The 26707-nt window shown below is 36.6% G+C and overlaps 3 protein-coding genes across 5 annotated transcripts in view; 2 read left to right on the top strand and 1 right to left on the bottom strand.

The window, feature by feature from the left end:
* vezt (vezatin, adherens junctions transmembrane protein) overlaps window positions 1-2916 on the top strand; it is a 28553-nt gene extending 25637 nt beyond the window's left edge. Inside the window, 3 exon segments of the mRNA XM_058772628.1 lie at window positions 281-427; window positions 430-717; window positions 720-2916. Of these exon segments, the coding sequence (XP_058628611.1) occupies window positions 281-427; window positions 430-717; window positions 720-763 (479 nt within the window). The 3' untranslated portion in view covers window positions 764-2916.
* Window positions 2917-3402: 486 nt separating this feature from the next.
* metap2a (methionyl aminopeptidase 2a) lies at window positions 3403-15963 on the top strand. Its single transcript, XM_058772627.1, has 11 exons — window positions 3403-4011; window positions 5476-5577; window positions 8298-8363; window positions 10470-10572; window positions 11265-11426; window positions 11659-11840; window positions 12660-12754; window positions 12834-12930; window positions 13018-13121; window positions 14307-14422; window positions 15490-15963. Exons 1-11 carry the CDS (start codon window positions 3876-3878, stop codon window positions 15740-15742), a joined length of 1416 nt encoding a protein of 471 aa, XP_058628610.1. The 5' UTR covers window positions 3403-3875; the 3' UTR covers window positions 15743-15963.
* Window positions 15964-16670: 707 nt separating this feature from the next.
* Window positions 16671-26009, bottom strand: usp44 (ubiquitin specific peptidase 44). 3 transcript variants are annotated; one of them, XM_058772625.1, is made up of 7 exons: window positions 25821-26009; window positions 23489-23760; window positions 21091-22359; window positions 19059-19254; window positions 18476-18584; window positions 18182-18387; window positions 16672-18013 (listed from the first exon to the last, which is right to left on the bottom strand). In XM_058772625.1, exons 2-7 carry the CDS (start codon window positions 23663-23665, stop codon window positions 17883-17885), a joined length of 2088 nt encoding a protein of 695 aa, XP_058628608.1. In that variant the 5' UTR covers window positions 23666-23760; window positions 25821-26009; the 3' UTR covers window positions 16672-17882. The 3 variants fall into 3 exon arrangements, with proteins under 3 accessions (XP_058628609.1, XP_058628608.1, XP_058628607.1); XM_058772624.1 differs by having other exon boundaries at window positions 23489-23750; window positions 25821-26008; XM_058772626.1 differs by lacking the exon at window positions 25821-26009 and having other exon boundaries at window positions 16671-18013; window positions 23489-23672.
* Between the last annotated feature and the right edge of the window lie 698 nt (window positions 26010-26707).

Genomic DNA, 26707 nt, shown 5'->3' with positions numbered 1-26707 from the left:
TAATTTTTAGGTTTTTCATCGTTTTGTTTTGTGTTGTGTTTTTTTGGTTTTGTTTTTGGTTTGGTTTGGTTTTATTTTTTTATTTTATTCTAGCTTTATTTCAATTATCGAAAACATGTTTGTAAATTAAAACGTAAAAATTTAGTTTGATTAAATTACATTTAGAATAAACTTGAGTTAGTGTAGCTTTTGTCGCAAACTTACTTTACCATATTGACTTTTTTATTCTACATTCAAGTTTCAAACAAAAAAATTCTTGTCTTTTTTTTTGTCCTTCTAGCCGCCCTGGCTCCATTCGCTAAGGACACATCAAAAACGGACACAAACTCTTTAGAGTCCATGCCTACCACGGATAACCATGTCTCCCAACAAGGAGAGGAGAATGAATGTGAACAGCAGACTGAGATTCTGAGTGGGCCGGAAAGAGAGAGGATTCTGTTACTGAGTTTTGCTGTGGAGATTCTGATGTAACTGGGGCAGCTAAAGAGACCAGAGATGAGACTGCAGAGGAAACACAGCTATTCCAATCAGACGGGCTTATAGACGAGGGGCACCCGCTCACACCCAGAGTGCCCACCCTCTCTGTGATTGACAGATTGACAGAACTGCATGGCTCAGAAGCGATCAGTTTCAGCTCTGCCCTGGCCGCCCAGGTAGCAGCGCGCTCGCATACGTTCGCACACATGCAGGAATGCACCTATGAGGACTCGGAGGAGGAAGAGAAGCGACATCACCGCAGACGAGAGAAACTGAAGAGGACTAAAACAGCAAGATATTTATTCTCATCCTTTTGGTTGTATTTATTAAGCTTGATTTCAGGTCACAGACATCATTGGATGTAGCTGGTGTGTGTGGGGGTGTGTGTGTGTGTGTGAATCTGTTTTAAAGTGTATTTGTGTGTGTGTGTTTGGGGGATTTATGTTTCATGTGACATCCCACGTCCACTCTCCTCATGACAGGCCTCAGGTACAGACTGGCACATGCTAGTACACAAAAATAACAGACCAAAACCTAACATTAACACACACTCACATGTGCAAAACTACACGTCCTTGGCCATGTCCCAGTTCCATTCACTGTAACAGAGGTCCTACACAGAATAACCAAAACGAACTTTTAAAAAGTCAATTTTATTGGGCATATCCCACAAAGTCCAACAAGAACATGTGTGAGTCATATCTGACTCCAATTAAATTAAATTAAATTAGAAGGAAAAATAAGTCTTTTAGCACACTTAAGGTTTTGTGTATTGCTACATTATTTTCATGACAAGCACTTTTTTTCAGCATTCTTTTCAATTAAAGCACATTCTTTTTACCACAATACAAAATAAAGTTGTTCTTAATGTAATGCAAGAAATACTGTGCATTTTTGTGGCTTTAACAAAAGTATTTATATATATATATATATATATATATTCAGAATATATTTTTACTTTTTATGCATTGCGAAAATGAGAAACTATTTTCCCGCATTACGGTAATGACAGTTTCATTTATTTTGAATTGTGGTAATGTGAATGATTTTCATTTTTTATTTTTATATTAGGGTAATGAGACTTTGTCCCCTTTAAAATACTAATGACAATTTTATTATGTATTTTCAATTGCGGTGAAATGAAAAATTTAATTTAATTTTTTATTTTTTTCATATTACAACATTTTTTTTTGGGGGGTTATTTTGAATTGTAATGAGTAATCCTGATATTGATTTTCTCTTTCTTTCTTTCTTTTTCTTTGAAAAATCATTTTCATTGCCAAAATGAATAAAATCATCATTAGTATAATGGATGGAATTATTACCATACTTTTTCTTGCCAGTAACGACAATATGTTGAATTGCATAGTACAGACTGGAGCCAGACTGGAAAAACGTGTGTGTGTGTGTGTGTGTGTGTGTGTATATATATATATATATATATATATATATATAGGAAAATAATGTCAAGCAAACAATGCACAAAATCTTAATTGTACCAAAAATAGGCTTCCCTTTCTCTATGAAGATTTTAATTTTGGGATGCAATCTATATCCACGCATGCAATTCACCTCATTAATTATAACAAAAAGGCAAAGTTAATACCCACATTGCAGCTGGTGTTTTGTCCTAAAAAAAGACAGCATCTCTCCTGCCGTGAAGCCTCCATTTTCTAGGTTTGTTTTTGCGCGGTTGTTCTTTATGGAAATAAATAGCTGCCCTGATTTCATTTCTGTATCAGACTTTGACAGTTTCTGTTCAGACACAGCTGGAGTTTAACCACTGTGACCATCACAGGGTTATTGCTTCAAAGCAATTACAAAACTATACTTGTTGCCAGTTTCAAGCTTTTAAACTGCCTGAAATTGACATTTTTTTTTTACCCTCAGTTTTTCAGCTCCTCAGCGTCTACACTTCGCATAAAACCATAAATTATCAGGTCCTTATTAAAGTTAAGAAAAAACAAATGCTGATTTTAGGATTCTTCTCAAATAGTGCTCAAGGCTGCCTCGGCCTTTCACACAAAACCCAGTTTTAAACTTAAACCCACTTTTAACACTGTGGAAAGTGTACGAAGCTACAGTTTAACTTGCCTTAAACAGTGTTCCCTTGTAAGGACTGTTGCACTTTACAACTACACTTAAATGTTATAATGAGACTTAGAATGTTAATGACAATGTTGATAAAGCCAGAGAGCAAAATCGTAGATATAACAATGTTTGTGCGTGAATTATATGATGTTTTTATGTCTAACATTCTTAACTAATTTCCCCCCATGCATATGCATGACTCTCAAACAATCGTCTTGGCCATGGCAGAGACTGTCTGTGTTTGTCCTCACTCGACACCAGTTTTGCCTTTTCTAAAGGTTAAAGTTTTTCCTCAGTCCAAAAGTGGCAGTCTTGCATTTCATTTGTGAAATAAAGTACATGTACATATGTGTTTGTCATTTGTGAGGTGAATCGATGCAGTTCACGCTAAAAATAGACTTCTGAGCACACTTGCCAAATAAGAAACCCATGCCATTAGAAGGAAGATTCTGCCATCTACTGGATAAAATAATAATTATAACAGCAACCATAATTGTATTTTCTTTATTTACAATAGCATATTTTATTTATTTAAAATACATAACACGTATTTATTCATTTAGATAATATAAAGTATAATTTATAATGTAATTATTTTTAAATAATATATTTAATAGAATATAATAATACATCACAGTGCATTCAGAATGGTCCTTAAATTTATTTTTGTTTTATTTATACCTGCACAACCTAATCTATTTATTATTATTATACTGTGAAATATGACCCAGACATTGCGTTCGTTGAGATTCACACAAAAGGTGTCGTAAAGAACATGGTGTACCAAATTGCAAATTAATAAATGTGATAACTAATTATGATTTTATTCTAGTTTATAGATATTATGAGTAAATATCTTATATAGCAACTTTAGAATATACGCTTTGGATATTTAAAACTAAACCTGCACTGTCAAACTTTTGTGTGAATGGGTTTCTATCATTAATATTCCGCTTGCTACTTTACAAACCCCACAAGGTGGATGTCTTGATTTATGAATATTTATTATATAAAGTGACGTTTGCGCAGTGGTCTTATCTGATTGGCTAAGACCAAAGACTATAGAATACCCTTAAAGAGACTTTCAGAACGCGCTAGTCAGCTGGCCAATTAACGGCATGTTCATGAATATTAATTAGAGGACTTTTTAGCGTCAGCACGATCTAATTAACATTCATGAGGTTATTCTTCGCCATAGTAGGAGTCTATGGTAATTTGGCATGCCGCGTCACGCTCTCAGCTGATTCGGCAGGTTTTCTCGGCTCCTCCCACAATGCATCGGTCCCTCTCCACTCGCGTCCGCGGTCATGGAAGCGAACGGGACCGAGCCGCTGCCGGTGCAGCCAGGCGTGGACACGCTGATCCTTAACGGGGAACGAGAAGAAGCCGACCCCGCCAAGAAGAAGAAGAAGAAAAAGAAGAAAAGCAAGACAGCCGCTTCCGGTGAGTGTCTCATTCATAGAAGTGAGTGCTGACTGCTGAGGCCCCTGCTTTAAATACTCAGCTGTGAACTTAATGTCTCAGATTAACTCAAGACAGGACTGGATCTGTCCTACATTTGTCTACGTTTTGGGTCAGGCATTAGTAAGAGCAACAGTAAAAAAGTTTTTTTTTCCAACCTTTGGAATTTTATTTATTTAGATGTTTTGGGAAAAATACTTATAATAAATGTTTACATAATACATGCAACATAAATATATAATGTTATACTTGATACATATTTTTCATTAATTATTTGATGTATTATTTTGCTTTCATTTTCAGCAGTTTTGAGATCGTAAAGAAAAGTACTTTATTTATATATATTATGTTATACTTTTGCATTATGTATTACGTATTTATTCATATTGTATGTATTATTTATTTACATTTTTCTTATATCTAGGTTGCAATACATATAGTCTATTTTGACATCCTAAAGAATATAAAATATTGTTATATTTATAATTTATACTTTTGTATATACCTATAAAATTTATAATAAATATTTTATTACACATATGTATTTTTTTATTTTCGTTCTTTCTTCTTTTAGAATAATATAAATTACATATAGGCTATTTCGAAATCCTATAGAAATTACTTTAAAATACTTTATATATATATATATATATATATATATATATATATATATGAATTTATAAAATACATAAAACATATTTAGATTTTATTAACATAAAATATTTAATATTTAAAAAGGAATATAAAATATTTGCATTATTTATTTTTATATGTATTTATTTTTTTATGTAGCTTCCTAGATTTCTAGCATTATATATATGCTGTTTTTGTTTGTGGTCCATAAAGTTTTGAGCCCAAAGTGCAAACCAAGTAGACAGCTCACTAAGTTTTTTACCTAAAACATCCCAAAAATGATGTCTAAGTAGGCAGCTCACATAAATGCCACCTAGTTAGGCAGCTAGCCATATATAAATACTTGAAATTATATGGACAAGTTTGCAAGCAGCCTGGCAGAAGTATGATTGCCGCTTAATGTTGCTATTAAAGTTATTGCCTTTTGAGAAACAGTCTGATTTGGGTAACATCGCTCTTATTTTAGGTTATGTAAAATTCTGCTATGCACACACTTGTATTTTACAGTATGTGCTGCTTTGTGTGCTTGCATCATCAGGTCTGATGTGTTGCCCTACCAAGGTTATATGATGCTGCAGATTGTTTCTCAGGCTTGTTCCGGGCCAAGTTTTCTGTCATATAGATCCAGTATATGAGATGATGCTGTGGACAGCTTCCAAACTGACATCAATTACTCACTTCCTTGTCACACACACACACACACACACACACACACACACAGAGTGTTGGAGACTGCAGCTTCTGATGCATCTGGCACACTTAGCACTTACTTTGCTTATGGGCTTGTTCACCTGTGTGTGTGTGACTTTGCAGCAGGACACAGCGAGCAGGGTGAGAATGGCGAGGTGGAGGTGAGGAAACAAACCGAACAGCAGAACCTGGATGAGAAAGATAGAGAAGAGGATGGAGAAGAAGGTATTCAGCTTTCAAACGCACGCTTCTAGTTCTTTTACCTCATAAATGATCTAACATCGCTGTTTTCCTACAATGCTTCAGCGTTCTCATTCGCTCAGACTGTGTGCATTTTCATACTACCAGTTTCATTTCCTTTACATTTGTTTTGTATCCCACAATGCAATACATTTCCAGTTGTAATGAATGAACTGAATGTAATCGAGATGTTGACTTTCCTTTTTTTAATTTTTTTTTAGCTAGAATAACACCTCTAGGTTGATATGTTATTATGCTAAAATACAAAATAGTATTTTATATTTCAAAAATAACTCAAGGTCTCAAGGTCAAGTCACAGCAATGTAGCATACCACTGCAGAAAATGTTTATCATTTATGTTTTTTCTAATATATACAAACTTTTACACAATTATAAGTAATAAATACATTTCATTATTATGTAATAAACAGTACAATGTAATACAGTACACACACACACACACACACACACACACACACATATATATATACCATACGCAGGTTTTTATAAATACAGAGGACCCAAAATGGAGATTGGTAGGGGGGTTCTGGGGCATGCTCCCCCGAGAAAATTTTGATTTTCCTGACCTACATGTGTGCATTTTAAGATGTTTTAAGGCTCATAAATCGGATAATAATATAGGTTTAAAACCAAGTCAGTGGGCAGTAGTGGCATAAATTATTTTTCCAAGATTTATCAACAGATTCTTAAGCATGAAAATCAGATTAATTGTTGCAATGAATGATCCATGCAACAAACTGAAAATAGAGAAGATATAATTAGTTTGTTTGTTTATAAATTTAATAAACTCAGTTATAATTATCCTGGTAACCTTCAGTAAAATCAGGTGTCTAAAATGATTAAACATGAATATTATTTTAAATTTTTTTAATTAATAAATAATTTTTGATCCATCTTTTCCAATAAATTTAAACTGATTTTTACATTTTATGGGCATTTTTACCTTTATATAAAGCCATTTTTTTCTAAAAGTGTCCATTATCTTTTGAGTCAAATTCTTACATTTAATCAGTTTGGAATAAGAATAAGACATTTGGGCTGATACCAAGCAAATGAAATCAACACAAGAGTCATCTGAAGTGGCATTTAGATGTATTTACACACTGTTTAATGCAGGACATAAATGCATTTAACCTGCAATTACAAATGCATAAATAATGTTTTGATATATTGATATTTGAAATGGTTTAAAACTTTCGAGAAAGTCGAAATGTGAAATTAAAACCGCCAGTAGGTGGCAGCAAGTCATGTTAATAAGTGAGTCATTGCGATTGAACCGAATCATTTAAACAGTTGATTCATTCAGGAACGAAACACCGTCATGTATCTCAGAGACGTGAAACAGTGCTCTGGCTGTGTTTGGAATTAATTTTTTTTGGGCGAAATAGAGCAAAAACAGGCAGTGTCTAAAACGTAAGTCTCTTAATTAACTTATTGTTTATTGAGCTGTAGTAAAAAATCAATATCACATTTGTAATCATGGTAATTTTTGGAGAAAAATGGCACTCTTCGTATGAAATTGATTAACTATATGAAGTGGTATAAATATATACATTTTCTGCCCCCATGTCTTGAATTTGTGATCATTCTAAATGTATTTTATTAGACTGCAGTGAAAGAACACTAAATGCACGCGCACTAATGTAGACTTCACGTAATGTATCCGTGCCCTCTAGGGGTGTTTTGAATGGTTATTGCAAAATACTCGATAATGTCAAATCGCACATCGTTAAAACAACAATTAAGATATTATCACAGACGATATATATTGCACACCCCCACGAGGCATCTCAGATGAGATGATCTGTTATCTTGGCTTTTTATCCTTGCAGCACCAAAGCATAATTAATATAAGGTAATTATTTTACAACTTCTATTATTGGAAAAATACCGAGGTCCGGACCTCAATGGTGGGCACGTATATATATATACGTATATATATAATTTGATATTTTTATATTTAAAAAATACTGTGAATATTCTATATCATTTTTTTTTTATGTATACAGACTGTCACATTACCTTTTTTTTATTTAAGATACTATTTTAGTAGTATTTTTGTTTTTATTAATGTTTTGAGTTTCTTATTTTTATATTTTCCATTTTTTATTTTAGTAATTTTGTTGTGTTTTTGTCATTGTTTTTGTTTTTATATAGAGTTTTTAAAAATGTTATTTTCCCCAGTTTATATATATATATATATATATATATTATATGTATAATATGTACATTAGTGCTGTCAAACGATTAATTGCATCCAAAATAAAAGTTTTTGTTTACATACTATATATGTGTGCGCACTGTGTATATTTATTATCTATATATAAATACAAATACACGCATTTGTATGTATATACTTAAGAATATACTGATTATGTATTAAATATATTCATATATAATATAAATTATATGAATATAAATATAGACATGTAAATACATGTAAATATTTTCAAAATATATACTTATATGTCTGTATATATATATATATATATATATATATATATATACACATACATACACACAGTACACACATAAATTATGTAAACAAAAGCTTTTATCTTGGATGCAACATTTTATTTTGGACAGCACAAATAAATAAATAAATATATATATATATATATATATATATATATAGTGTGCAGTATATATATTCTCACTTTAATTACACATCACTTGTGTCTCAGACGGTGAGGAAGCTGACAACATCTCTGGGAAAAAGAAGAAAAAGAAGACAAAGAAGAAGAAAGGACGTAAGTTTCTTTTCTCATCTCCTCGTACATTGTGTTCCCTGCAGGACCAGAGTCAGAGCAGAGCTCATTGGTTGCCAAAATGCCCTTGCTCTTTGCTGATTGGACAAGATGTTAGATAATGACCGCTGAAGAGAAATGAGTAGTAATCAGTTATCTGTGTGAACGGGACCGTGTCAGTGCAGCACCTTTGAGTGTGTGACGGTATGGGGACCTCGGTATGATTCGGTGAGGTGTGTGTGTGTGTGTGTGTGAAGGGGGCAGGGAGCACGTTTGACTGCCAATGCAGCGGACTGGCCAAAAGCCAAATCGCTGTGCCTCTGGGAAAATCCTGCAGTGCAGACTTTATTTCATCAGAGGATTTTGAGCAGGTCACCAAAGCTTTGTCATTATTTAGCAGATATTTATCAAAGTCATAACATAAAACGTTCAAGTCAACATGAAAAACTGATGTTATCAGTTAATTTTTCCATTGACAGGTAACTGACAGGTCTTCATATGGTAAAATATTTTCTCTGAAAAGTGAAAGAAATTGTATTCACACTCATTTTCAATCTTGCTTCATTAATGCACAAAAGAAAAAGCAGAAACAAAAATGTTCACACTGTATTATAAAATGAATAAATTAATCCATATGACGACATATATGCGCAAACAAATACATCATCATATTAGATCTGGAACAAGAACATACAGCAAATATTAGAACGCAAAATATATAGCAAAACCGTATATTCTAATATAAAAATAATCTCTAAAATTAGTGAGCTGTCATCTTCGTCTCAAATTTTAGTGCACTGCTTACCTAAATGGCGTTTTTGGAAATCTTGATCTCAAATTTAGGCATATTCTGGATAAAGGCTGGAATACAGACTGAACACTTGGCATACACTTGCTGACTAGGAGAATCGTGACCAATGAAAGCAATATGTGTTCTAAAGTCAGCTCAAAATATCAAGCATGTTTGATATCCTCCAGTCGAATGGAATCATTGTCTAAAGCTAAAACATTGCAGTCTGTGCTCATACTCTACATGAACTCTCACTGGCCAAAATCTGGAGACCGGCTCGGACTTTCAGCAACTAGCGTAGACTCCTCCAGAAAGAAAATCTGGGCAAAAGTCATGTAGTGTATTCCAGCCTTAAGCCAGTATGGCTGATAACCAATAAACGTCCAATATTGAACTAATATAATAATTTGTCCAAATAAATTAAAATCAATAAATAAAACTCTACAAACTAAAATCTGTCATTTAAAATGCTACAAGTGAATTTAGGGCAGTTTCGGAGCTGAACATAGGACCAGGATTGGGCACTCCTGATTTAGGGTTCACAACATTTTAATTTACAGTATGAAAAATAGATTCATTTTTAAATTTACTAAAGAAAAAGTTTGAAATGATGGCTACATGCTGTCCAAACAGAGAGCTTTCTTTAGGCCGTGTCCACCAAAGTGTTTTTTCTTGAGGCTAGCGTATTTTTTTCAATTGTTTTCAATGGGAGTACTGCATTTTTTAGACGAGGCGCTAAGCATTTATTTAATTTATTTTGAACGCTGCATACTTGCCATTTTTCTGTTCAGCTTTGGGGAAAACGCAGCGTTCATCCCAGCTGCCCAATCACAGTGGATGAGGGGTGGGACAAATACCACACCGACCAATCGCCAAATCCTGCTTGTATAACAGCAACCGACGACAACAAGAAGCACAACAACGGAAAAAAAGCATTTAAAACAAGGGCTAGAAGAAGTACTTTACACTGTGTCGACATTTTCAGATACTATTAACACTTTCTTGGATATTCCGTATTATATCAACCAAAGCGTCACAACTTAAAAAAAAAGCGCTGCACCGCAGAAGTGCTCTCAAGCACTCACAGGTAGGCGATTTCAGCAGAGCGCCTGGCGTTTTCAACAGCTGGCTAACGCTTTGGTGGACACATTGTTTGGAAAAGAGCAGCGTGAACATTCTGCTAAATATTTTCTTTTGAGTTCCACAATCCAAATTCCAAAATTCATACTGGTTTACATTGAATTGAGCATGAACTATGCCATTAAATGCATTTGATGAAGATCTTGTTTTCACATTGATATCTACCATCTCTCCTCTAGCCAAAACCCAAACGGACCCTCCATCCATCCCCATCTGTGATCTGTACCCCAGCAGTGTGTTTCCTGTGGGTCAGGAGTGTGAATACCCTCCATCACAGGATGGGTAATATATTTTGTCTTTTCTCAATGTGAATACACTCTTTACTGCCCCCTCGGGTCACCTTGTACCTTCTACGGACTGCTCTACCTCATATTACCCTGTGCTCTGTGTAATATTATATCGCTGAGACTACTGACATAGAGGTCACTCATGTTCCCTCGCGCCTACAGTACTCCAAAAATAGTTGTGAACGCTGTGTGTGCAAGGAACAGCTCATAAACTTAAACTTCCTTACATCGTGTTGTCTCTTACTACAGTCCTGTGGCAGTCTTCGAAGGCATTTATGGCCTATAAATTTATAACCTTGACCTTAATCATCAGAGGAGGAACAACCAATCAGCTATAAGTTGATTTTTGTTTTCTGTTTTCACTTTTTATAATCATTTTTTTAATGTAATTTATATTGTTCTTAATTACATACACTAGTTTTTATTTTTCATTTAAACATTTTTATTATTATTTCTTTTTCTATTTAATAGCCTGGTGCAATAGTTAATAGCACATCCCTCAAAATGAACCATTTTACTCCAGCTAATCAAATACCCCAATTAAAGACTTTTCCAATCCAAATAATGGCTTGAAGAAACATTTACAGGTCCATCTCTAACAGTGTTTATACAGTTTATACAATGATGGTTATTCTCAAGGTAAATAAATGTACTTGCTACATCATAAAGTGTTTTTGGACCTCTCAGGCGTAGCGCCGCTTGGAGAATGAGCAATGAGGAGAGGCAAGTGATGGATAAAGCCAATGAGGATATGTGGAATGACTTCCGGGAGGCGGCCGAAGCCCATCGGCAGGTGCGGCAATATATAAGGAGCTGGATCAAACCTGGAATGACTATGATTGACATCTGGTGAGCCCATTATGACTTTGATATCTGTAAACCTGCAGTGTAAAAAACAAAAAACGAATTTGTTGATAAAATACAAAAATGTAACTTCCCAAACCTGAAAAAATCAGTTGAAATGATGCTTTTCTTAAAAGAAATCAAGCCCAAGTGTTCAAATTTGCCAGCTGTTTTTTATATGAATGAAATAGGTTATAGTTGGCAGCTCATAACACATTCTATTTTCATGTTTTGTCAGTGAATGTCTGGAGGACTGCAGTAGGAAGCTGATCAAAGAGAACGGTTTGAACGCAGGGCTGGCGTTTCCTACCGGGTGCTCGCTGAATAACTGTGCTGCTCACTACACACCAAACGCTGGAGACCCTACTGTCCTCCAGTACAACGATGTGTGCAAGATTGATTTCGGCACACACATCAACGGTATGGCTAGGGGCATCACTTTGATTTAAAAAAGTGGTCTGGCTGAAATGCCATTGATAATAATAAAGGGTTAGTTCACCCAAAAATGAAAATTAGCCCATGTTTTACTCACCCTCGAGGCATCCTAGGTGTATATGACTTTCTTCTTTCAGACGAATCCAAGTTATATTCAAAATTTTAACAGTCCAAAAGAAGTAAAATAAAACACGTGCATCCTTAATAAAACGTGCCTCACATGGCTCTGGGGGGTGGATTGGGGGGGTGAGTAAAGGCCTCCTGTAGCAAATCCATGCGTTTTTGTAAGACAAATATCCATATTTCAAATGCTATAAACACTTTCCTCTCACTTCTGCTGACTGTTGTATGTGCAAGCTGTTCCGGCGGATGATGTAGGACGTATGCGTCGCGCACGTGCCGGTGATTAGTGACAAATGCGGAAGCGTGGAGAAGAGAGAACAAAACAAAACACCGGTCACGAATTAGAAGCACAAAACGAGGATTTGTTAAAGAAAAATGTTGGAGGATTTCGATATAAGCCAAGAGGAGGTTTTCCTTTGGTAAAGTAAAGAAACTTTGCGTCCTTTGCTCCTGTAAACAAACTCGCGAGACTAGCATATCTCAGAGGCGCGTGCGCGACGCATACATTTGAAAGAAGAAAGTCATATACACCTAGCATGCCTTGAGGGTGAGTAAAACATGGGCTACTTTTCATTTTTGGGTGAATTAACCCTTTAAGTATGTTTATCTTAATTTTCACTACTACTACTAATAATAAAAAGAATATTTTTATTAAATAAAAATGTACTGTGTGTGTTTTAGGCAGGATCATTGACTGTGCCTTCACTGTCACCTTCAATCCAAAGTATGACCGTTTGCTCGAGGCTGTGAAAGATGCTACCAACACGGGCATCAAGGTGAGTGTGTGTGCGACTGACATGATAGAGTTATTGTGTGTGTGTGTGTTTGCGGAAATAACATTTTCTTCTTCCACAGTGTGCAGGTATAGATGTACGTCTTTGCGATGTTGGAGAATCAATACAGGAAGTGATGGAGTCGTACGAGGTTGAAATAGATGGTAAAACGTATCAAGGTATTGATGAAATAAATTATTTATTGCAAATTTTTAATATTAATTTTAATCTCTTAAGTGCACCTCATTTTGTGTGTATTTCCTCAGTCAAACCTATTCGGAATCTGAACGGACACTCTATTGGTCAGTATCGGATACATGCTGGTAAAACAGTGCCTATAGTGAAGGGAGGAGAAGCCACCAGAATGGAGGTGTGTGTGTGTGTGTGTTGATGTCATATCATTTTATGTTGCCTTGAAGGTGTCTGGAATAGCATACTACTCTTACTATTTATGCAGTATGTATACTTTGCGTAGTATGCATGGAATTTCACACCTTTCTCTAATCTTGAAGGTGTATATTTCAATTTAGCGTACTAGATTACTCCTCTTACTATTTCTGTAGTATGGAGTCATACTGCATGGAAAACTGTATCCCATAATGCAATGCACTCACCTTGACCTTTCACATATTAACTGGAACAAGGCTGTAACCATGTCTTGAAATTTGACATGATCATAATTCCTTAAATAAAACATATGCCTAATGTTTCTTGATTTGTCACATTCGTTAAGTTTAGGCATTGGGTCGGGTTAAGGGATCTAGATTATGGTCATGCAGAATAAGGCATTAATATGAGCTTTAAGTACTAATAAACAGCCAATACTCTATTAATATGCACGCTAATAAGCAACTAGTTAATAGTGAGAATTAGACCTTAAAATAAAGCGTTACCATATTTTCTATACAAAAAGTAGAGTAGTTTGCACTAGATATTACTGTTGGTTGTTTACCATTTCTGTCGTAAAATATCAAATATTAAATGTTTATCTACTTACCTCTTTCCTCACACTTTCACCATTAAAACTGAAGCTTTGCGTTGGAATTCATGTTCAGCTTTTTTAAACGGTAAAGTAATATTAGTAAGTAAAATCAGCTGCAATTTTTAATATCTATCTTGATCATAATGCCATTTTTATCACAAAACTGAAAAAAGCAGCTATTTTTATTTATGACGAGATCAAGTGACAATGCTACAATACTACAGTTGAAACTTTTGTTGTTACTTACAATTTTATGTATTAAAAAAAACAGGCAGTATTTATACTACTTTGTATACACGATTATTTGTGTACAGTAGGATACAAATGATGCGCAGACTGCGCAGTTATCCTGTACATTTATACTAGTGTATACTAGCATATACTGCAGTGTTAAAAAGCTAATTGCGCAAGTTGTTTACTTTCTGTACACATTCTAATTATACTTTCTGAGAAACTCGATGTTTAAATTGTTGAAAGACTAAAATGGGAATATATTACAGTAATGTTAATGTCTATAGAATAATATGTAAATATTTTGACTGTCTCTCTCTATTAATTTCCATTCACATCCAGGAGGGGGAGGTGTACGCTATCGAGACGTTCGGCAGCACTGGTAAAGGAGTGGTCCACGATGACATGGACTGCTCACATTACATGAAGAACTTTGATGTTGGACATGTGCCAATCAGGTAAGAGCCAATGATAATCAGCCGTTCATACATATAAATTAGCACATTTAGCATTTGTTTGCATTGAGTTGTTTGCATTTACGCATTTTACATTAATGTTTTTGCCACAATGCAGGTATTTACAGAACAGTTTTAGGTTTAGGAATGATTTATGCATGATATGTGAAAATTGTTCGCAAGAACTGAAAACATTTACGCATTGAACGCAACAATTTCGTAAGAATGGTTTTATTAATAATTTACGCATTGTATGCATTTATTTATTTATGCATTAAATGCAAGAATGTTTTTCGGTATGACAAACAATTTATGCATTAAATGAGTTGATTTCGTAAGGGTGGCTTTATTAATAATTTACGCATTGTGTGCATTGACAGGTTTTACATTAATGTATTTAGCATGATGCAGCTATTTACACAACTTTAGGTTTACGAATAACTTGTGCATTATATGTGAGAATTGTTCGCAAAAACCTATAAACATTTTCCCACTGAATGCGGCAATTTCATAAGAATGATTTATAAATTAATTAACGCATTGTATGCATTTACTCATTTTACATCTGTGCATTTAGCACAATGTAGTTATTTACACAGCAGTTTTATGTTTACAAACAATTAATGCATTATACGCAAGAATGTTTTTAGGTTTTGTAAAAAATGTTGAATGCGACAATTACGTAAGAATCTTTTTATAAATGTGCACATTGCATACATTTACACATTTTACATTTATGCATTTTACATTTATAACTTGATGCTGCTATTTACACAACACTTTTAGGTTTACGAACAATGGATGCATTAAACACTGCAGTTTATGCAAGAATGCTTTTGGGTTTCGCAAACTATTTGCACACTGAATGCTGTCATTGCATATGAAAATTTTCTGAACAATTTACTACTTTTATGCATTTGGTAAAATGCAGCGATTTATAATATTCATTTCGGCTTTTAGGTTTTATGAAATAATCCGCATAGAATGTGACAATTATATGAGAATGATTTCTAAACAATTAGCAAAAAATAATAACGTTTTCTTTGTATGCTTTCTTTAATGAACTTCAGGCTGCCCAGGGCAAAGCACTTGCTAAATGTTGTGAACGAGAACTTCGGCACCCTAGCGTTCTGTCGCCGCTGGCTCGACCGTTTGGGTGAAAGCAAGTACCTGATGGCCCTGAAGAACCTATGTGACCTGGGCATCATTGACCCCTACCCCCCTCTCTGTGACGCCAAGGGCTCGTACACGGCTCAGTTTGAACACACCATCCTGCTCAGACCTACGTGCAAGGAAGTTGTGAGCCGCGGAGACGACTACTGAAACGTACATATGTATAAACACTCACACTCCAGTCCCATGCAAAAACATACACAAACATATAGGCATTCTTAAAAGAATAAACTAGTTTAAAACCCGAACTGCTGTTAAGGAAATGCTGCTGTGAATGCACAGCATATACTCTGCATTAAGTAAGGCATGAATATACTATGCATGGGTACGAGTCAGTGCCCGAAGTGAGCAAGATAAAGACTTTATACTCATTTGTACTCTTGTGTAGTGAATGAGAGAATGTAAAGAGTATGGCTGCTTGGCTTTACACATCACTGAAGGGCTTTTGCGAGAAAAACAAATTCATCAGGAAATAAATCCATAATGCGCACCGCTTTTACAGTTTTTTTTGGTATTTGTATAATATCAAATGGCTGTCTCATCTCGTACCTATTACATTCTGAATTATTTTTAAAAAAAAGACAAAATAAATTGTACAATACTTCAAAGTGTTTGTAGTTCTTTACAGGTTAAATCTTTCATTGCAGGCTACATGATTATTATTCCAGAAATCAACATTTAATATGCGGTTTAAGAGCACAAACTTTGAAACATGTTCAAATAGTAGCTGACATAATGAGGAAACTCTGCTCAAAATAAGATTTGTAATTAAAATTATGTAAATGTTATGAATAATTTCTGAATTGTATACGCAATTTATGCGAGAATGATTTACAGTTTGCATAATGGTTTTATTAGTTTATGCATTGTATAAACGTACACATTTAGCATTATACAACTATTTGCATAACAGCGGTTTTAGATTTACGAATAATTTCTGCATTGCTGTAATTGCATAGGAATGGTTTTGTGAATTTTATGAAATTAGTCCAAAGCAGCCATTTAAACTATTTTTAGGTTTGTGAACTATTTGTGCATTGAATGAGACAATTACATAAGAATGATTTTATTCATAATTTATGCCTTGTACTCATTTACACATTTTACATATGGCACGATGCAGCTGTACAGTAGTTTTACTCATTATATGCTGCAATTTGCGCACGAATATTTTTAGGTTTTGTGAACAAATTACGCATTTTATACACTTACACCACAGTTTTAGGTTTTATGAATGATTTACACGTGACATGAAAGAATGGTTTATAAAGAATTTGCATTCTGCTCATGTTTTATGAATAAATCTTTGTTTTCAATAGTTTAAAAGAATTATAAAATATCAAGAGACATGCACATTTCAGAGAAACTTAATTTCACCAAAGTTTCAAAACAATCTTTAAAACAGTAAAGAAAACAGGTGACAAGTTGTTTAGAAAAATGCAAAAATATTCTCCTTTTATTGAGGTAAATTTCTCTATGAATTGAGGTAACAACTTGCATAGTTTTACATCTATACCTGCTCGAAAGCGGAGGAGGAAAATGGATTTGCACAACAAACAAGATGTGGAAACGCTGTAAGATATTTGAGCAAGTGCGTGTGAGTCGCACAAACATCCAACAAATTGTACGGACTACAGAGAACAGTCTTTAACACCACACACTGACGGGAGGAGAATAAAACAGCATCCATCGTGTCTTTTGCTGGTGAAAAAGTCTTTTACATTTTCCTGTAAAATGGAAAAAAGAAATCTCTACCCAAATACCAGGTATAAAACTACATTCTGAGAAGATGACAGAAAAATTCCTGAATCGAGTCTCGTTTAAAAGACTCAACATCTTTAAACTGATTTGACTTGGCAGGGCACTTTAAAAATATGGTTGAAGATATTAAAACACTTGTGATATGAAGAGAAAAAACATCTGTTTCTTACACCACCTTTCATACTGACGCTACAAACATTTGCTTGGTACACATTCACAACTCGACTTTGGTTTGTGGACAACAATCAGGGATAAATACAGACACCGATGAGAGTGGCATTAATGCTGCCAACTTGGACCAATTTCACTCCCTTTGTTCACACACACAAACGAACGCTACAATCACTGCAAGAATGCCTCCTACCGAAATCTGTCAGTTGTAAAACTGTAAGGCATAAGTGTGCGTGACGAAAACATACTCTCCACATTTGCTGTACACTAGAAAAAGGAGCTAACTGTCTTGAAACTATATTAACAGAATGTACAAAACAAACAGTCTGTGGTTCATGAGGTGTCCACTCAGAAGGGGTCAGAGGTCACTGGCTTTGCTTTTGTCCTGAGAGTTTCTCTGTGTGTAGAAGAGAATGTAGGCCTGGGCCTTACACACTTCGTCCACGGCACACACACTCAGTTTGGAGTCGTTACAGTGCACCCAAAACCCTAAAAAGAAAAAGGATAAGTTGGTTTACGATAGTTACGATACTCATGCCCTATTTTGGTATCCTTGCACAAATCCTACAAAAGTACCTTTTTTCTAATAACGCATCTACTGCATTCAAAACAGATTGACAGACTAGGAAGTGGCAGATGAAAAGAATAACGTTTTACCTCCTTCTGTATTATAACAAAAAGCAGTGTAGTGGCCAGAGCCAAATCCCTTCCCATGATGCATGACGACAGCAGAGAGTTGGTAGAGGAAGTGTTGAGGGTGGGGCAAGTTACTGGAGTCTTTGCAGCAGTAGGGTTCCATGTTCAGCTCCTGCTCAAACTGAACATGAACGCCAATCTTCTCCCTGTGGTTTCGCCCAGACCACCTAAACAAACACACGTACGCATTAACATCTGACTGATAACAGCAAGCTCAAAGCTGGGAAAGTAGTTCATGTTTATGTAAACGTGTACCTGAAGCGTTTGAGGTGCAGCCTGAGAACATGAGGCAGTTTGTGAACCATCAGCTGTTTTTGAGCTTCAGTCAAGACCACCTGTTTTGAACAGAATCGCCGTCGTTTGCCTTAAAAAGACAGCAAAACAAAAACTGCATTAAAGCATCTTTGATGAAAAGGATTAACTCCTCGGGAGGAGCTTTAAACCTTTGAGGTGAAGCTTAAAAGTAAGGTGTGTTTTTCTGATACGGTAGTACTTTCTTTTAACCCAGTTTAATGTTTAGACGACTATAAGTTAGCCATTAAAGTGTTGATATCCTGAAGAGTGTAAACACCGTGACGCTTTCAAAATATTGCTCTCTTTGTTTGAGCAGCTCAACAACAACTTCAGGCTTGGCCATTGATGTGAGTTTAGGCGTTATCTGTTTGACTGGCCAATCAAAAGACGGGAACTGGGTGGTAACCGTGTAACAATCCCCTTTACTGGTGCAGAAATAACACTTCATCTTTGAGTGCCAAGATATCCCCTTCAAATTGCAAGCTATTTACTATCCCAAAGGTTTCCTTAAAGTGGCATTGCATGTTAAGTGTTTTAAACTCACTGTTGCAGTGGTCGCAAGCGTAAATTGCTCCCTCCAAACCCTCGGTTTCTGTAAACTTGGCCAGTATCTCTGTTAACCCACACGGAACCTGTGCAGCATCCTTACTGTTGCTGTGGTAACGTTCCGGGAATTCCAAAGAAAGATCCCAGAAGGGCTCTATTGTGTTTGAGCGATGATCGCATGCTAAACACCTCACCTAACAGAAGAAAGAGAAAAATACCTTTAGCAAAATTGTAGCATGCCAAAAAGTAATTAAGGACACTCTAACACTCAGTATGTGAATGCAAATTAAATCAAACTGAAGCATCTGAAATTTGTCATAATGCGAGCACATGTGGCTTTCTCAATGTTGGCACAAAGGCACTGTAGTACCCACCACAGCACCCCTTGTGGCAACCCTGAGAATGCATTGTGTTCTGCTATCAGTTTTTTTGGCCCCGTCCCAAATACCACCCTAATCCCTTGCCTTCCTTTGTAATTTCACATAGGCTTTTTGGGTTGTTGTCATCCATGTGCACTTTTGCCAAGCATGTACTAACATGGGCTCTACAAAAGTGCACATCAATGGCCTATAGCAGCTTCAAAGAGAGGCACTTCTGAGCACCCTTCTGAAAACTAGAAATGTCAAATGGGACAGGGGTGTCAAACTCAGTTCTAGGGATATGCCGGTATCAAATTTTCATGTTGCGATTAATTGCTAATGCTTTTATCGTGGTATACGGTATTATCACGATATTGAAATTTAGTTGCAAAAATTTAGTTGATAACTTTTATCTTATAACAAAAATAACTGAACATTCATCAAAATATTTTACACAGATTAAAGAATTATAAAGACCAACAGGTATCACTTTACAACAAGATCTCATTAGTTAACCTTAGTTAATGCATTAACATTAACAATGAGCATTAGCTACATTTGCTACAGAAGTTATTAAACTTTAAAAAAACACAACTCTTAGGTTCACGTTAGCTCAGTAAATAACACAGTTGCAACTTTTGATTTTAACAACGTGTTATTAAATATTACCTGAGATTAATGAATGTTTAGAAGAATTTTTCATTGGCAGTTTGTTTGTAATTAATTAACTAAAGTTAACTAATGAAGCCCTAATGTAATGTAAAGTGTGACCGAACAATAAAGGATCAAAACACTTTCAAACAATATCTAGGGCATGTTAGTCCAGATTAAATTGAAAATAAACGGCATATTAAATCTAAATATTTAAGTATTTTGCGGTGTGTTGAACACCATAGTGAACACACAGATCTGAATGGCGCTTTGGAGCTTTGATAAATAATTCTCTGTATTTTGAAGTACCCACGATAACAATATAGTGCGTGTTCATTATCGTGATATATCGCATTAACGAATACCGGCACATGCCTACTCAGTTCCTGGAGGGCCGCAGCCCTGCAGAGTTTAATTCCAACTCTGCTCCAACACACAAACCATGTATTTTTCAAATAAGGATGAAGGATGCGTTTAGCTGGATCAGGTGTGCTTAATTAGGGTTGGAGCTAAACTCTGCAGGGCTGTGGCCATCCAGGAATTGAGTTTGACACCCCTGGCCTACAGTAAGGGTGAGCAGTGGAGGGCCACTGTCCTGTAGAGTTTAGCTCCAACCACAAATAAAACACCCTAACCTGAACTTTCAGGCAGGTGTATTGGAACACATTGGAGCTGAATTTTGCAGAACTTTGGCCCTTCAGGAGCAAAAGTGGACACCCTGACCTACAGTCTTGTGGACTTCACAAGTATACCATTTGGGACAGGGCCTTTCAGGTGAACTACAGACAAGCGAGAACAACAGATTGAAGGTAACGCTGACAATTGAATGCAACTCTATCGCTCCCTTGAGTACGGAGGTTTGTTACCACAGCAATGCAAGAGCATATGAAAAGTATGAACATCAAGACTGCACACTTGCAATCCATTGGCCATGTCTGTGTACTTTTCGTAGAGTTTGTTGCAGGCTTAATGTTTACATGTTAATCAGCTTACGTCATTGTGTGTGCGTGCAAACTCTACCTGACTGAGGAGCTGGCCATGAAAGATGGTGTTGACCACACTGAGCACCTGTTTGATAAGCCGTCTCTGATTGGCCGGAACAGTGGCAGGTGTCAGCGTTCTGGTCCGTTCCAGCTCATGCTGTACTTTATCTAAGAGTTCGCAAAGAAATTCCTGCGCGTCCTGCTGTGCATAACCCCGGAACGCCGGGATCAGCTGCCACACGGAGTGCAACATTGCAAACGGAGACACCAGAGCCCACTTGCCTGACCACATCACCTGAAACAGTGTGTGTAACTCGTGACAAAGTGAGATGTGTTTGGAGCTGGGCTCCTTCGGTTGTATGAGCTCCATGTTGCGTGAACGGGAGGCCCCTCCGCTGAGCCCTGACCCTAGGTTGGAGCATTTTTGCTGGGGCACGCGCTGAGTAGAGAGTCCTAACTTGCGGCTGACCGCAGAGGCTAGTAGCTCCAGTGCTTGGTTCAGATCCAGCCTCAAAAAGCACTCCCGGAATACATGCAAGTGACTCAGAACCTGCAATATCGAGTTCATGTAGCAAGTATTGCCAAGGTTGCGCAAACCCGTCACTCCTGGAGTTACGGTGGGTCGCCGTTTGATAGGCGAATCACCTGTTTTAGGAGGTGGGGCCCGAGGCCGTTTGGCCTTGGGTTGTGGACGGGGCCTCTGCTGAGGCGTTCTCTCTCTAGGAGTTCGTGGAGTAGGGGTGGAGACGCGAGCAGGAGCAGACCTACGCCTCACAGATTTGATGCTTTTGGTTGACACTACTGTGGCATCCGTAGAAGCTGCCTTTAGGCTCTGCCGACGAATGCGATGGCTCTTCCTCGGAGGTGCGCTTTCCAGCTCCTCCTTGAGCTGCCGTTTGAGTTGCCGCCTTCTTTCCCGTGCCTCCCGCTTCCTCTCCTCCTCTTCCTCCTGTTGCCGCTCCTCCTCCAATCGCCTTTTCCCCCGTTCCGTTTGTGCAAACCACAAGCGGAACACGCGGCCAATCAGGGCACGACGGCGGTGCCACAGCGCCGTGAACATGCGGTCTTCGTCACGCAACTGCAGCTCCTGCGTGCTGGTTGACAGCTGGTCTCCTGCGGCCGAGGATGAGCGCAAGGTGCGGCCACTGCGCGTGGTGACTTCATAGCATTGGCTCTTAATGGCACTTAGCGTGCTACGCAGCAGCTTCAAGTCACCCGTCGCATTATCATTCAGCACGTAGTCATCGCATAAGTAGCAGTATACATACAATTCATTCACCTCCAGGGCCAAAGGGTGGTGCTGCTCCTATAGACAAATAAACTTCAATATGAATATAACATCAAAGAAACAGTCTTATAAAATCAGACATAATCTAACAATAGGTTAACCATTTTTTATAGACATTAACACGTTTATATCTACATTTAATAATTTAGCAGATGCTGTTATCCAAAGCGACTTACAAATCAGGTCAATAGAAGCAATCAAAACAACAAAAGAGCAACAATATATGAGTGTTGTGACAGGTCCCAGTTCAGGTCACTGCACACCGAAAAACAAATACGACCTCACGTTATGTCAATCACGTTTACACACTGCCTCCGAAATTTTCGTCCGTCATAAAAAATTTGAATAGGGTCTTCTTTTTAATATGTGGCTCTAGTATCGCTAGCAAAGCATCAAACTGAGCCACTGACACCCTGAAGTAAACTTTGAATCGGCTGTGATAATCCCGCTGCTCCTTAATAAGGAGGGAACTCTCCGTCCTCTCTATATTTTAGGATTGGATGGACCCAATATTTCCTCTCTTTTTCTTTTAAGAAGCAAGAGGACAACAAAATCATCCTCAATGCTTGAAGACTCCATTTAGTAGGCTACTGTTTTGTGAATTTTTTCGCAACGGATTAATTAATACTCAGTGTGCAAGGTCTGTGCGTGACGAATTTTTAGGACTATGAATACGAAAAAACGCATACGAAAATTTCAACGTGCAATGACCTTTAGTCTAATGCAGCACACAGTGAGTTTTTATTTTACAATAAATAAAAATAATAAAAAGCAGATAGAAATAAGATAGAATAGACAGAGCTAGTGTTAGAGGGCCAAGTTATTATTGTTATTTTTTTTCATAATTAAAAAGAAAACAAGTAGATAGAACAGGGAGTTCCAGTGTTAGAGGGTCAAGTGTACAAGAGATGTGTCTTTATATCTAAAGGTGAAGTGTGTAATTTCAAAATCAAATGAAGAATTACTTAACGAATTTCTTTACTAGTTGATGCTGCATATTAAGCTGAGACAGGAGCAAGCATTTTAATATAATTTTTTAAATTACCTTTTTCTCAGCATTTGGTGAATCTCATGCATAAATTGTATGTATTAAATGACTTTAAACAATATATCAATTGCTTGTACGCAAGTCATCATTTAATCATACCTTAAAGTGCTGAAGCGCATGTTCTTCTATGTAGCGTCCACACGCTACATGCGAACAGCTGAGACATGCCCACACCGACTCGGTGGTGTTGCAGTCCACACAGTGCCATTTCTGCGGGTTCAGGATCGAGTGGTCCCGCGCGAGCCTTAAGCGACCCACGTGCTTACACCTGTCCATCACAGTTAGTCACTGCCCTCTTCACATCACCATGGTGACGGCTGCCAGCAGTGAAACCAGCTCCACCCAAGGCATGATGGTTAATCTGCAGAAAACTAAAAATTAATCAGATGAAAATAGATGTGTGCTTTTTTTTGTAAAGTAGGCCTATCCTTCATTCATGACATTATTTCTAGTCATAAATATTTCAGACAACAAGTACAGAATCGTTCAAAAAATGTTGGGGTTCAGTAAGACTTTTTTCTTTTTAAAGTGACAGTAAAGATTTGTACATTGTTAAAGAAATTTCTAATTGCTTTTCTTTTGAACTTTCTATTCATCAAAGAACACTGAATGATTTCTGAAGGATCATGTGACACTGAAGACTGGAGTAATGATGCTGAAAATTCAGCACTGCATCATAGGAAAAAAACAATCGGCTACACTTTAAAATCTATTACAGTACAAAGCAGTTCTTTTAAATTGTGATAGTATTTACTAATATATATATATATATATATATATATATTTTTTTTTTTTTTTTTTTTATTTTTTTTTTTTTTACTGTTTATATTAAATAAATGCAGCCTTGGTGAGCAAGAGACTTATTTCAAAGAACATTAGAAAATCTTACTGTCCACAATCTTTTGAACAGCAGTGTGTGTGTCTTCGGGTGTTTTGTGAAACAGTGATCCCGTATCAAATGAACCCTGAGATACACACAGTGAGTGTACATGAGGTTATATTAAGACAGCAGTTTAACAGAGCCATCATAAAATTATTGTGCAAGAACACGGTTGAGCCGATACTACAGGAGGAAGAATCTATTCCCGCCATCTCACACACACGAAGAGTGATCACACAGAAACTAACAATCTCTGTATTTCTCCAAAACATATATACCATGGTAAATTGAAGTACACATGATACTGAGTGATCGCTATACTCAGGCACTCCAAGGTAATTTAAAGAATATCATGGTATGTCATGTCCAACACCCCACTCCCCCAAAAACATATTTTACATAACTACCACAAATATGTTGTGTACCAAGATATTTATTTACACAGTAGTACTTAACTATACTACCTTTGATAGTACCTTTGTATGCATGCACACACACACATATACACATATATATACACACACGCAATACAAAGGTACTATCAAAGACCAAACAGAACAAAATAACCAACTAGAATTCCTGCAGTTTTCTGATATATATCACAACACTGAATTATCACCATACTCAAATAACATGGTATATATATATATATATATATATATATATATATATATATATATATATATATATATATATATATATGTCACTCTAAACATATGTACCACAGTATTCACATGACATACCAGGTTTTAGACATGGTGCTGTGTCTACATAACTCGACAGTATCATGGTGCTTTAAGGAATATCTGTAATCTAAACTAAGGCATCAATGTCAAGCCTGTAAACATCGGTGAGTATTTAGCTTAGCATGTAAACAACCCGGCTTAAGCAAATACATGTCCCTTATTTGGCTTCACGGACGCCTGATTATCTGTGTCACTACCAAAATAACACCCCGCTTTCTCTGGGCCCCACGTGTGTTTAATAAAAACAAACTAGTAGCCAACCTAGAAATACACCTTTGTTGACATTAGTCTTGTTTAGAAGGTTAAGCACGCGTATAATAGCACATTGCTTTTGTAAGTGGCTTTGTAAAAAGTTATTATCGCACAGCCAGTGCTTGTCTTTATCGCTGTGGGTTTAACGTTACTCGAATTTTGGTCTGGGATTGTAATTAAACGAGGACGGACAACCATTCAGGTCTCATTTAACTAGTTAAAACTATCAGTTTGACTTTGAAGGTGTTTAGGCGCGCGAATGGCGAATGCTGCTAGGCGCTAACCACCTCCTTCATCTGCCTAGTTTCAAAGAGCTAACCAGGTTAGCGGCTGAGCTCAGAGCAGCTCAGCTAGTTTAGTGTCTCTAATCAGCCAGTTATAGAGGAAAGTTAACCAGCACACGGGATGCTAGTGCGCTAATGCTAAAATCACACAGCAGTGAAGTGAGGCTGAGGTGCTGGGCGATTGAAATACACTGATTGTGTTTTATTTCCGCCGCTAGTGTGAACGCGATATGGTCGGAGCTGTTTGAGATCGGTGATATTTTACTAACCTGATTTTTCGTCAAGCACTGGTTACTTCTGTGGCACAAGCGCGAGCGCCATCTTGTCTGCACTTGTCGCGTGGAGTGTCCCTCCGTGACGTCACGCCCGAGGACACGCGAGGTGCCACTGAGTCCGGACAGCTCAAAACAAAAGAGTCACTTTAATATCTTAAAATTAATCTCAAGATTTGATAAGAGACGCTCGGTAGCGAAACACGTGACTGCTGTCAACCAGTTTAAACGGTGCCTATGTGGTGACTAATGTTTGCGTGTCCATCTCTCACTCGGTCCTTGTGTGAAAACGAGCGTGCATTAAAATTAATAAATTACCACGTATAGGGCGGAAAAAATTAAAATGATACACATAAGTACTTTTTTGTAAAATGAGCTTCGTTCTATTCCGCATATGTCAATATAAAAGAGCAGATTATGAATGCATGTGACCCTGGACCACATTTTTTTAAAATAGAGATAAATAAATAAGCTTTCCATTGATGTATGGTTTGTTAGGATCGGACAATATTTGGCCGAGATACAACTATTTGAAATTCTGGAATCTGAAGATGCAAAAAAAAAAAAAAAAAAAATCAAAATATTGAGAAAATCGCATTTAAAGTTGTCTAAACAAAGTTCTTAGCAATGCATATTACTAATCAAGTTTTGATATATTTACGGTTGGAAATTTACCAAATATCTAAATGGAACATGATCTTTATTTAATATCAGAATGATTTTTGGCATACAAGAAAAATCGATCATTTTAACCCATATGTATTGTTGGTTATCGCTACAAATAAGTCAAATGAAGTTAGCATGTGAATTATTAATTTATTTACATTTAAATGTAATAATATTAATATTAAATTAAATACGATTGTAATCTACTGTTCGTTCGT

This window comes from Onychostoma macrolepis, chromosome 04, assembly GCF_012432095.1.
Source record: "Onychostoma macrolepis isolate SWU-2019 chromosome 04, ASM1243209v1, whole genome shotgun sequence".
Taxonomy (NCBI): Eukaryota; Metazoa; Chordata; class Actinopteri; order Cypriniformes; family Cyprinidae; genus Onychostoma; species Onychostoma macrolepis.
The sequence above is the reverse complement of the archived record's forward strand: the minus strand, read 5'-3'. Positions and strand labels throughout refer to the sequence as shown.